General features: G+C 42.8%; 1 protein-coding gene across 1 annotated transcript in view; it reads right to left on the minus strand.

Moving 5' to 3' along the window:
* Positions 1-12,416, minus strand: part of Hhip (hedgehog interacting protein) — a 92,876-nt gene that overhangs the window by 31,127 nt on the left and 49,333 nt on the right. The window contains exons 5-7 of the mRNA XM_048440107.3: positions 2,305-2,456; positions 1,665-1,838; positions 999-1,142 (exon numbers count right to left, since the gene is read on the minus strand). Coding sequence (XP_048296064.3) covers positions 999-1,142; positions 1,665-1,838; positions 2,305-2,456 — 470 coding nt within the window. The remainder of the gene's footprint in view (positions 1-998; positions 1,143-1,664; positions 1,839-2,304; positions 2,457-12,416) is intronic.

The raw sequence follows: 12,416 nt of genomic DNA on the forward strand, positions 1-12,416 counted from the left end.
CATTAAATAGCAATAATAACTAAGCTAGTAAATGAATGAATGTGGCCACATACCCCCTAGTCTGAATGATAGACCAGACTGGAAGGGGTTTCATCAGAGAATTTCTGTTATAGGTCATAGAATTTTTAAGGTGCCCGAAACCCTTCATTCTATAGACTTCTTTTCTCTTCTTTATGGTTCATTATAGTATAAGCAGAAAACCGCCAACATGAGTTCTGTTAGTAAGTTTTTAAAGCATGAAAGACATTAACATTTACCTCAACTCCTTGCAAATTAACACCCCACCATCTTGTATTAAGTGAAACCATGGCAGTTCTTACTGCCGTGGTGTGAGGCACCAGGTACCACTCTGTACTTCCCCTGGGACTCTCTTCTACCATCCTGACAGAGCCCTTAGAGCCCACTCGTTACCTACCACGTCTGTGTAACACACATGCCATTGTCTGAACACACCTGTGAGGCTCACATCCTGGCATCCCAGTGCCCTCGACAGTCAGCGGGGCAGACGGGACCACTAGCGGCTGAGAGCATCACAAGAACACTACTCTCGGCAATGGGTTCATGCTATTGTTGTGAGAGGGGGTTGGTGACCCCAGGAGCGAGTTCCCCATAAGAGGATGAGTGTGGCAACTTTTCTGTCTCCCTCCCTGCCCTTTGCTCTCCCCTTCCACTGTGAAAGGAGGAAGCAAGAAGGCTCTCAGCAGACACTGAGCAGGTGCTGCTGGCACTGGAGCCTCAGGTTGCCCAGAACCAGAACTGTGAGCCAACAACCATCTATTGTTTGTGAATTACCCAGTATGTGGCATCCTGTTGAAGCAGCATAAAACAGACTAAGCCAACAGGAAAAGAAAACTTAGAGGTATTTAAAGGAAGAAAGCCAAAGGGCATCTAACAATAGTTCCTCTACATTTTTTCTATGAGCTTGTGTTTTCCCTTGCTCAAGCCTTTTTTTTTCTTTTTTTTTTGAAAGTAGGGACAGGATAGGCAGATGTCCTCACCTGCCTGGATCATGGAGCCCATGGGCAAATACTTCTGGGGGCTGGTTGGTGCTGTTGAAGTGGGGGTTGCTCCGTGGTATGGAGTAAGGCACGTTGCACATGTCGGTGTCCACATCCAGCCTCAGCACGGAACCTGTGAAATCACTGAGAGGTTGAGGGCAGTGAGTACTTCACGTTCGGGCTGTGTGTTTCACCAGCGCACATGGGGTGAAGTTGCTCTAAGGAGAAAGAAACCATCCCCTCTTTGGACTCAAAATTGCTTGAGTTCCAAATTCCATATGGCAAGGAGTGAGACCAGGGGCAGTTTGGCCACAGATGGAACTGGCCGAGGATGTGGCATAGTATACTCCTTGCTTTTTTTTTTTTTAAATCTGTCCTTTTTCATCTTTGCTAGGCTATGTGTTCTATGTTCTCAAGACATTAGTGTAGGGGAGAGTCTACTACCCAGCTGCTGGGCCCAGAGGAAGAGGTGCCCTTCCCAGTGCTGTGTGACCCAGGGCAGCCTCTGCAGCAATAACTTTTAGGACAAAGCAAAGCAACCCTTCAGCATAAAATAACCACGTGTTCAACCATCAGCCATAGTTTCTAGTTGCTGGCTCAGGTCCTACGTCCTGGCATTGGAAGTATGTTGATGCCAAAGAGTACTTGTTGGTAAGCAGTCTGTACCTTAACCCATCCATCTCCTCCATGTCATCCAGCGTGATCATACCGTCCCCAAGGATGATGTACAAAAACCCATCAGGACCAAAGAGCAGCTGCCCTCCGAGATGCTTTCGGTGGAGCTCGGCAACTTCCAGAAACACCCTGGCTGTTCTCACATCAACTTGATGGGGATTTTTCCTGCATGAGGGAAGGGACAGTGCCATGAGTCTTCAGGTATAACGTAAATTCACTGGAGAAGCAGTGTACAGATACAGTTGGAACACAGCTAATCAATTATTCTGAAAAAATACTGAAATTTTACTGAATTATTGAATTACTGAAAAATTACAATAATTTCTGCATTTTGGAAACATCACTAAAGTTGAAGATAATTGAGGAAAAGTACCAAAGATATTATTTTACTTAATTTCCCTTATATATATATATATATATATATATATATACACACACACACACACATGCATGCACACAAATACATATCTACACACAAACACATACATGCACATGTTTTAAGCCATGAGAAGATTCTGCTTTAATTATTACCAATTCAAGGCAATCATTTCTAAATAGTTAGTGAAGAGATGAAGAAGAGAAAGCAAAGTGGCAGAGTTTGCAGGCTTCCAATCAAATTAGTTAGGGATACCTGGACACTGTGTATTCCACAACCCTAAGGATGTGGTCATGAGGCCCGATAGCCCACCGTTCTTGGTTGGTGGTATACGACACATACAGCTTTCCGTTTCTCTTGTAATTGGGATGGAATGCAAGGCTTAGCAGGCCTCTTTCATCTCCTCCCTGCAGTCAAATGAAAAACACAAAGAATTGTGAAGTTAATTATGTTCTTTATTGTGTTTCAACTGGGACCCCCGAAAAAAGTCTTTCTTCTGGGTAATCTTTGCCCAACCTTTTTCCTTTTCTTATTTGCCTACTGCACAGAAAAAGATTATAAAACAGTTCTCTATGTTAACAGCTCTCTTTAAAGGTTAAGAACAAGACAATTGTCTGTGCGGTTATCTAAGTACTCTTAGGCCATGTTAGTCGAGAGATTTGTGCAGGTAATCTTGGGAAGCTGGGCAGAGCAGAATTCTTCACTGGGTTACTAGGTTGCTTGTAGTGCATAGGAGACAAATGAAAACACTTCACAATCAACAGCTACTTCTAATCCAGCTCACCAAAACCTAAAACACAGTGCTGGCTGCCTGTCCCTTTGTCTTCGCAATATGTTTAGAAAGCAGTTAAATTGCTTGTGTAATGCATAAACCTTTGCTTCACCCGGAGGCATTGACATCAGTTGTCACAGCGATGGTGGTCTGCACATCACAGCTAGGTAGCAGCAGCCTCGGCCATCTATACAGAGAGGAGGTGTTTTACATGCACCCTCACACAGAGGAAAGAAGGGTGAAGAATGAGGAGAGCAAAAAGAAGGACCAGAGTGGGGGTGGGAGGAACATGAGAAAGGAACGGGATGCTAAGAAATAAAGGAAAAATCTCCAACAGCCCTCCTTTGTTATTGCATGAACATCAAGGACTGTGTACATTAGACATGCCAAATACTAGAGCAATTAAAATGTCATCATGTTCGGAAATAGAAAGGCATTTTATCTTCATTTTCTGCTAATCCAGCTTGTGGAAATTCAATATGGCCTTAGCATTTGCTGCATCCCATGGGTAGTCTAGGAGTGCCCGTCCTGGAATGAGAGCATCTGAAATGACGTAGGTCAGAGACTAAATTCCACACTCTAGGAAATGAGTGAATGTTCTTCTCTAAAGCCTGGTGCGTTATCCACTGCAGTGACATCCTGCGACAGAAACTGAATTCTACAATTGCTCATCCCCTATTTATGCTTTTAGCATTGCATCTGCTTTGACAAAACATGGTGAGTAATTAGCTTCTGAAGTATTAAATGGGGGAAAATCGGTAATATAAAAACTTCTTTGCAGGGTCATGGTCAGCAATGGTCTACTGTCAGTCCCTTTCCATAGCCTCTGTCACCAGCCCAGAACAGATCTGGGTGCAATTTGTATGGTCCATCAATCTGAGAGCATAAAATTTTAGGCATAAAAGTTCATTTTTAATCAACTTTGTTTGATTTGTTTCCTGGCTCAGAAATAAACGTGCTTGGCTACATAGCATCCAAAGTAGAAATATGCAGACTTTGAGAGTTGCATAAATAAAACACTGGCTGGAAATGTCCGGTAACTACTGACTCATTTATTCAAGTGTTAACCTTTTCGCACATCGCCATATGCATGATTTTAACTTTAATCATTAGAGTCAGATGCTAATGACTATGATTTATGAATGCGCCTCCGTTTTGTGATGATGGTTTTAATGCGGACTCTGTGCTGGTGTTCCACTCCACATCATTGGGAGACAAATATCCCTTGGCTCTTAGAGGACTCAGAAGCTGAGATGTATAACTCAGATCTGGATGCAGGGTGTCTGCACACTTTAACCACTCTGACAAATTGCAGGAGGAAACCCACAGGTGGGATTTTGTCTGTGATTGATTGTCCTCCCCAATACTTCTCTCTAAAACTATGGGACAGGCTAAGTGCTGCCTGCCTGCTTCCCAGGCAGTTGTGGTCACCGTAGGAAGCTTTGGTTGAAAGCAGTCCTGTGTCGCTGTTAATCAAATAGTCAGAAACACAGCCCGGAGAGGAGAGCAGTGTGTTTCAGACTGAGCTGTTGCTTTTCAGGGACGAAGGAGTGGCCATTAGCAGGCAAATGGAAGGGCCACACACAAATCGACAAGCAGGAGTATGCACTGTTCACTTTAGAAACACATGACTTACACCCATGAATCCAGAGCACCACAGACATTTAGCCAAGCGCCAAATCCAGAAAACAAATGAGTTGTAAATGAGAAGGAAATAGATAATACATTTTTTTAAAAAAAATCAAAAATTTGAACATTTTTCAAGCTACACAATTGACATTTGATTAATTTAGGACATAGGATCTGCTCTTTTCAAATAACCTTCTGGTATGAAGTTGAATTCTGATTGGTTTAGAAACTTGACTACTTAAGTCGTTTCCAAGAAAAAAAAATTTCATAACTATATTGGTGAGAAAATTTCATGTGTTGAATAAATCTCATGGTTGTCTCTAATGACAGCCAACACTCAGGCATTAGGAAAGTCTGTTAACTCCTACTGAACCAGGAGACTGAAATATTGATAGGTGATTCACCTGAATTAGCTTTTACAGTGATGTTGTCTAAATTAAAATACTTTATGAGCAAATCATGAGTGAGCTCTCAAATGGAATCCTGCTTTTGAGGTCTGGCTTGCTCCTCGAGGTCTGCATGAAGAAACATGTTGATTGACACTGAAAGTGACTTCATGGCAGAGTCAGGGGTCTTCTCACACTGACGCCATCAGATATGTCAGGTCTCAGGTCCCTGACATGGCTCCCGCTCTAGGCAGTAACAGACACTGTCCCAGCATAGAGACAGTGGAAGACAGGTCCCCAAGACCTCTGTTCCTCCTGTGATCACAAGCCCTTTCCACCCAAGCTTGAACTGTGTGGGTTCACAGCCTCCTGTTCTCTTTCAGTGCCGGAGCCCCGTTTGCCTCCCCGCTATTGGAAACCCCACTTAACCACTTTTAGAGGCTCAGCAGGAAGAAACAACCAGCCTTTTGTCGACTTCACGGACGGTCCTCCTCACTCCTCTCATCCTTCCCCTCATGACGGGTGGCTTTAAGGCTCAGAGCTTACGGAATGGAAACCATGGGCTCCCTCCAGAAATGCTTGGAGGTAAAAACTGTTCCCGGGAGCATCTGAGGAGAATGAATTGTTTAAAGATGAGCTGAGTTGACTCAGGGTACAAGCACACTCACTGAGTGGAGGGTGGAGGGAAGCCTCATAGTCCAGGGAGCTGGGCCATTTAGAAAGAGACTGGCTTCTAACACCATGCTTTGAAAATCTATTAGCCAATGTCCAAAATGATGATCATCACCTGTGTGCATGGCGGTGACTTTCCCCCCTTCAAATCCTCACATTGAACTTTGGGCTTTATGATTAGTTACAGACACTTTGTATGCAAGTTGTGCTTCAAGTAACTGTGCACACTGTATCATGAGACCCAAACCAGAAGCTCACAGAGTGAGATACTTCTGACATTGCAAAACAGGGTTATCTTATGCAAAGCCTATGTGTGAGAGCTTTCCAATCAAGCTAAAGAAGGAAGGAAGGAAGGAAGGAAGGAAGGAAGCAAGGAAGGAAGGAAGGAAGGAAGAAAGGAAGGAAGGAAGGAAAGAAGGAAGGAAGGAAGGAAGGAAAAAGGTTACAAGAAAACCCTCATGTTATTTTAAATAAGATCGTGATAGCATGTTGGGCTTCAGGTTGGACAAACTCATCACTCTGGCTAGAGTCTGGTGCCTCGGGCTAGCATGCTAGGCTCTTCCTCAGCTCTCAGTAGTGCAGCAAGTCTAGACAACCCCACGCCAACCACAAATGGATACTCAAAACAGGATTGTTGAATGAGTTGAAAACAATGTCCTTAATCTGTTTGGAATCTTGAGCTTGATCCATGTTTCCAGGTACATCAGAAAAGCTTCTCCAGGTCCTTCTGGTCCTTCAGCTCTGGGGAGCCGTCTCATGGGGCCACAGTGTAAGAGATCTGCACCCTCAACTGAATACTGAAGATTTTAACAGACCGGCTCTTCTCTTGTAATGTTGGGATAAACTTTACCCTTTGGAAAATATCAAAGTTCTAACAAATCGTGTTAGAGTGTTCTTCTCTGAATAATATATGAAATGTCCATTTGGAAAAGAGAGGTCTCCCTAAAATGATTATAACAGAAAATATATTTTTCTCTTCAAGGGAAATTTTGAGGTATTTGTCTTTCATTGTGATGTCATCTACAGAAAGCATTCTCTTTATACTTTTTAGAAACATGTTTAGACTTACTATCTTTATTTTGTGTGTGCAAGTGTTTTGTTTGGGTGGATGTGTGTGTATGTCAGAAGAAGGCACTGGATCCCCTGGAACTGGAGTTGTGGATGGATGCTGTGAACCAAACTGTGGATGCTGGGAACCAAACCCAGATCCGCCCAAGAGCTCTCTTCCCTGCTGAATGATCTCTCTAACTCCCTCCCTCTACTTTCAATATGGGGTAAACTTAGCTTATTCTGAGTCTTTATTTCTCCTACATTTGCTTCCACCTCCTTTGGGGGCTGCAGGCTTCAGTGTTTTAGGACCATGCAATGTGGAACCGGAAGCTGGGTGCATCACTCCTCATTTTCGCATAGTTTTTCTTCAGTGTTCTTTGATATATAACTAACTGGACTTCAGAGCCTTTTTTCTGGAGCCCTCATCGTCTGAGGTATTCACAGTGTCTAGGGATTAGGGCGAGGTACCTTTGGGGCAGGGTATTATGCTGACTGCATGGACATTTTAATTTAGTTTTTAAAAAGGCTCCTACAGACGGGAGTGATTGCAAGTGCCTATAATCCCAGCACTTGGGAGATAGATGCAGGAGGATCAGGAGTTCAAGGCCAGTGTCTGTTAGATAATGTGTCTGAGACTGGCTTGAGTTATCCAAGTCTCTTGTTTCTAAACAAAGCAAAACTGAAGCAAGAAAGAGGATCCCAAGCACATAAGACTTAGCCTTCTGGAGTGTGACTTCACCATCCATAACAACCTATGGCTCTAACAGCTAGGAAACATAAGTACACCTATAATCAAGAAATCATTACTGCCTTGATAATTAGGAACTAACACTAGCTGAGGAGATGTTTATTGAGTTGGTGTCAGATTTTGCTTGGCAGTCAGGATAAGGCCTCCTGGTCCTCAAAGAGCAGACATGGAGACAGGTGTCACATTTCTACCACGGTCTCTGAGACGCTGACGTTTCTCAGTGGTGAAACCATGCTACGTCATTAGAAACGGGCATTTTCAAACAGTAGGAGCTGCAGAGAGTCCATAAACAGTTGGGCCATCTTTTCACCAAAGGTTTATTTTCTCACAGACTTAGCAGCTCCAAGACTTAGTAACAAAAAGAAAGACCTTGACTTCTGAGCAGCTAAATTATGTGAAGAATTAGGCAAGTTTCTCCAGGTGGTAAGGCCATTTTCTTACGTGACACCAGGGCATAGAAGGGAGCGACCGCCTTGGGTAAAACTGTTGTTCCCTTAATCCCAAGGGAATCTCTGAGAATTAAGAGCGGAACAGAACAGTGGCATTTTTAAGCATCTCTAAACCGTGTCACGCTGACTTTCCCACTTCCTTTACCAGCTGTCACTCACACGTCTGCTTCACGCTACACAGAATGAGAAGGAAAGGAGGACCTGGCAACCAACATGGCTTCTTGTCTGGAACTTCCTGCTATCCAGAAATGAGAAAACAAGTGATTTTTAAACTATATTTATTTATTTGTATATTTCTAGAATTGCCTTCCCAAACACAATAGCAAATTATATCTTCACAAAGCTCACAGCTGGAAACAAGACACACCTGTCTTGGTCTGGATGTGAAGATTCAACAGGGGTCTCAAGGGTTAATGCAAATGTCGGCAGAACTGCCTTCTTTACTAAAGTCTCTGGGGATTTGGTCTCCTCCTTTCCAATTTTAGCAGCCTCTTACATTCTTAATCTATGCCCCCTTCCCTCCATCTTCAAAGACAGCAATGGCAGGTTGAATCTTCACACACCCATCCAGTCCTCCCAGCCTCGCTTTCTGCCTTCAGAAATTCCTGAGTACCGAAAGCCTGCCCAGATATCCTGCCTAGGACAGACTCCCATCTCCGTGTGGGTTAGCACTGTTGATCCCTCCATAACCGAATTTTCCTTTGACAGTTAGGTAACAAATTATAAGAATGAGGACATATTTTGGTCAGGATCAAACCACAAAAACAGTTTAATCTGCCTGACCCTAAGCATTTAAAACTTAAGTCTTTTTGGCCATGGCCTCTAGTGGTGAAATTTATTTACATGGTCACTGAAAGGTACGGAAGGAAAGTCTATCATGGTACACCTATTAATGTAGCTGCCATGGTAGAAATAGTCCTGATGATCTCCAGAACGAGTGAGAGCAGCCATCGGAAGTGAGGGAGAGAGAGAAGAGAGTTTTACAAACAGTGGGCAAATGAAACTTGTGTGCATATGCTAATCAGAAGCAAAACTCCTGTGCTGTGTGGGTCGTCAGGACACAGGAGATACTACTAAATATGGGAGAGCTGGCCTGACGGGAACTCTTAGCATTTTAGGCACCTAAAACTGTGTTCTATATTCTTTTTCTTTGTTCTCAGTTTTGAAATATGCTGTAGGGCACTTTTTTGTTTTTTTTTTTTTTTTTGCTTTTGTTTTGTTTTACACCTTCTGGAAAGGGTCGAAACCACTGCCTTTCAGCAGTTCTTCCATCCCTGAGGAAGAGCCAATTGCAGAGGGATCTTGAATGAATTTTCCGGAAGGAATACATGCATAATAAAAAGCACAATTTGTCTTTGTCTTAGTTCCTGACTCAGAGCCCCAAAACCTCTTGGAACTTCCCAAGTGACAGGAGTGTCATTTTACTTATAAAGCAGTCTTTCCACTCTACCTGAGCTGGAGCTAATGGCCTGACTATTGGGAGCCCCTAGGTAGGTCAGCTGTGCCGGCAGTGGCCAGAGAAGACAACCACATGTCCGGGGAATTCTTCCCACCCTGAGTGGGAGCTGATGACTAAATTCACTCACCAATGGCCAACAATTTAATCCATTCTGTCCATGCAACAAAATCTCCATTAACACCTTGTGGGTTTTTGAGCTCGTTCAGTCGGTGAAGTGCTTGCTGAGCAAGTGCGAAGACCTGAGTCTGAATCCCTGGAGCCCACATAAAGCTAGCTGTGGTTCATATAATCCCAGCACTAATGTTGCAGAATAAGCAGAGACAGAGCATCCCCAAATGCTTGCAGGCCAGCACACAGTAAGAGACCCTGTCATGAAAATGGTAGAAGGCAGGGACTCACATATGAAGCTGTCCTGTGTCCTCTACATGCATCCCTGCCCACATTCCCATGTCCTCCTCCAATCATACACATACAGTTTAAACAATAAACCAAAACCAAACCCCTCCTCAACAGTAGAGTCCAGGGAGGGAAGTGCTTTCACAGAGGGCGTGGGCCATCCACAGAACCCTATCTTCTACAGTGTTCAGCTTCATGGCTCCTACATGTCTCTTTCACATTTGAAACCTATGGAAACAAGTGCATATTCAGATACTGAAAATTTATATCACAATACTTTATGTACCTACGCTTGGGATTTATTTTGTGTTGAATTTATGCTTGTCAAGTAGAATTAAACTATGTTTATACTTCCAGATCTCTCCCAGGCTGCATTTGACGCAGCATAGGCATTTGGAAAATGAAGGCACTGTTCCCATTTCCATGTGCATGCCGTGGTCATCTGCCATAGTACTGCTAATACATGTGCCATAGGAATTTAAGTTATGCCAGGGAATGACCTGAACACTAGGGCTGTTTGGCTCAATATATATCACATAGTAATAATTTTGAGACATTCCGAAATTCAGTTTGCTAAAGCATTTCCAAAAAATGAAAGGCTTCAATACGGTTAAGCTTTGTGATACACATATTTGTAAAGATAAAGGAACAAAACAATAAACTTACAAAAGAGTTAACTCCTCTCAAAAAACAGTGCTACACATTTTTCTGAAGAAAGATTTTAGAAATGTTGGTACCATTTAAGGAAAGTCAAGATCTTACTCTGTGATTTTAGGCTAAAAAAAATAAATAAAATTCTAAGGCAAAGTAAAGGAACTTCATGGGATTGAGAAGTAAGGGGAAGTGAGAATTGTTTTGTCAAAGGAAAACATTAGAGTTCACTAAATTATTCTGTCATGACCTACAGGCGAAGGACACGTTGGATCTTAGGTATTTCTGAATGAGGGCGTAAATTGGTAGCTGAATGTATGCTTAGTCTGCACAAAAGGCTCTGTGCACAAAGAGCGTGTGTGTGCACGCACATACACACACACACACACACGTGTGCGCTATTTTTAAGATAACCGTAAAAGGGTAAAATATTGGGTAATTACATTGTTAAACACACTGAATGTCAGTTATGTAAAATAGGAATTAGAACAATTCTCCCTGAGGCTGGAAACTTCTTGAAGGTGTGCTCTCACCTCCCTGGATAGACATGTCCCAACAGCAGCCTGCGCTGTGCCCTTACCATGTCCCAGAGATGGCATCAGGAACTCGCGAGGGCTAGTTTAAACTCTACAGCAATTTTAGGGCTTGATGCAATTTCACTGGTACCCTTGTTTTTTTTTTTTTTTTTTGGACAAGGGATTAATGAATTTGTTCAGAATGTATGATGAGAAATGGAAGAGTAGGGCTCATCTCTGCTTGGAGCACAAAAAAATGAAAACCTTTGTCATAGTCTGTGACCAGCTATTTCCTAAAACGAAGGAGGCGTGGGGCTGGGGCTAGCTTTTACTTGCTGCACTCACTGCCCAGGAGCTGAGGTTTTGAAATCATCTGGCTTAGGTTTATCAGTCCTACAGGGGAAAATGGTGAACGCTGTATCTTAGTTATTTTAGCTAGTAGGTGGTAGTTTAACTGAAGTCAGCCATTTTTTAACTTATGCAGTCATGTATGCATCTAGTTATCTTTTAATAATGCTCTTCTCTCTGGGAAAATAGTAATTAATTTTTTTAAATATAGACCTTTAAAAGTCAAAAGAGAAGGAAGCTAGAATGTCAACTTTGTTGAGATAGAAGAAACAAGTGAGGCATTTACACAGAGAAAGAATTGTTTACATGGACAGAATTAAACATGAAAAATATTTACATTGCTTATTGATTTTATAATACCGAAGGGGTATGAACCATGAAGCAGCAGAAGAAGGCACAAGGCAGGTTTACCTGAGTTTGTCTTACATTTGTTCAGCACCTCCTCCCAAGTATTGTACAATAAAACTAAGGTTCTGTGACACCCTCCCCCCAGCTGTCACTCTTTATTATCTTTATTTAATAATGTAGTGCTATATTGATAAGAAACTAGCAGAGAAGAACAAGACCTGCCTTGCATCATTTCTGTGCTATAAATAATCTTAGCAAAGCCAAGTGAAGACTGGCGGTTTGGTGCCATGGCTGCTGTGGTGTGGAGAGATGTAGGCACTCAGTTCCTCAGCTCCTCAACGCCGGTGGACACCATGGCAGAAGGACCCACAGACCTAGGCTCACTTCCCCTGCATCGTTATTTGTTCTTGCTATTATTCCCCCGTTTTCAAATCCTATTCCTTCACTGTTTCACAGACTCTTCTGTGAAGAAGTAACCAAAGATGTAAAATGATTAAAGAAGCAACCCATTAAGCACAAGGGGAAGAGCTGTGTCTTCCTGATTTCTTAGCTGGACTGTTCACACAGACTAGTTCCACTGACTCCTCAGTGGAGTAGGACACTCATAGATTGTTTCATGGTACAATTTGCTTGGTCATTTGATAGGGCCTAGGGGTTCATGCAGCATCTCTTTGAGAATAGCCATCCAAGATTTCTCAGAGACTTGGGAAGATAAAGAATGTCAAGCCACCGACCTCCAAAAGCAATGCTTGAATTGAGCACAGCAAGGGCAAGGGCAGAAAGAAACGGAGGTTCCATGACTCATCCAATCGTTCTCCAGATAAAACTTTTAGTGGGAGAATGTGATTTTGAAGTAAAGAACGTGAAGCCTCCATTTATTCTTACAGGAAGCTGTGTGCTATGGGGAGCAGTCTTGCCTTGCTTGGAGCCATCCAAAGGACTCC

This window comes from Myodes glareolus, chromosome 22 (assembly GCF_982192425.1).
Source record: "Myodes glareolus chromosome 22, mMyoGla1.1, whole genome shotgun sequence".
Taxonomy (NCBI): Eukaryota; Metazoa; Chordata; class Mammalia; order Rodentia; family Cricetidae; genus Myodes; species Myodes glareolus.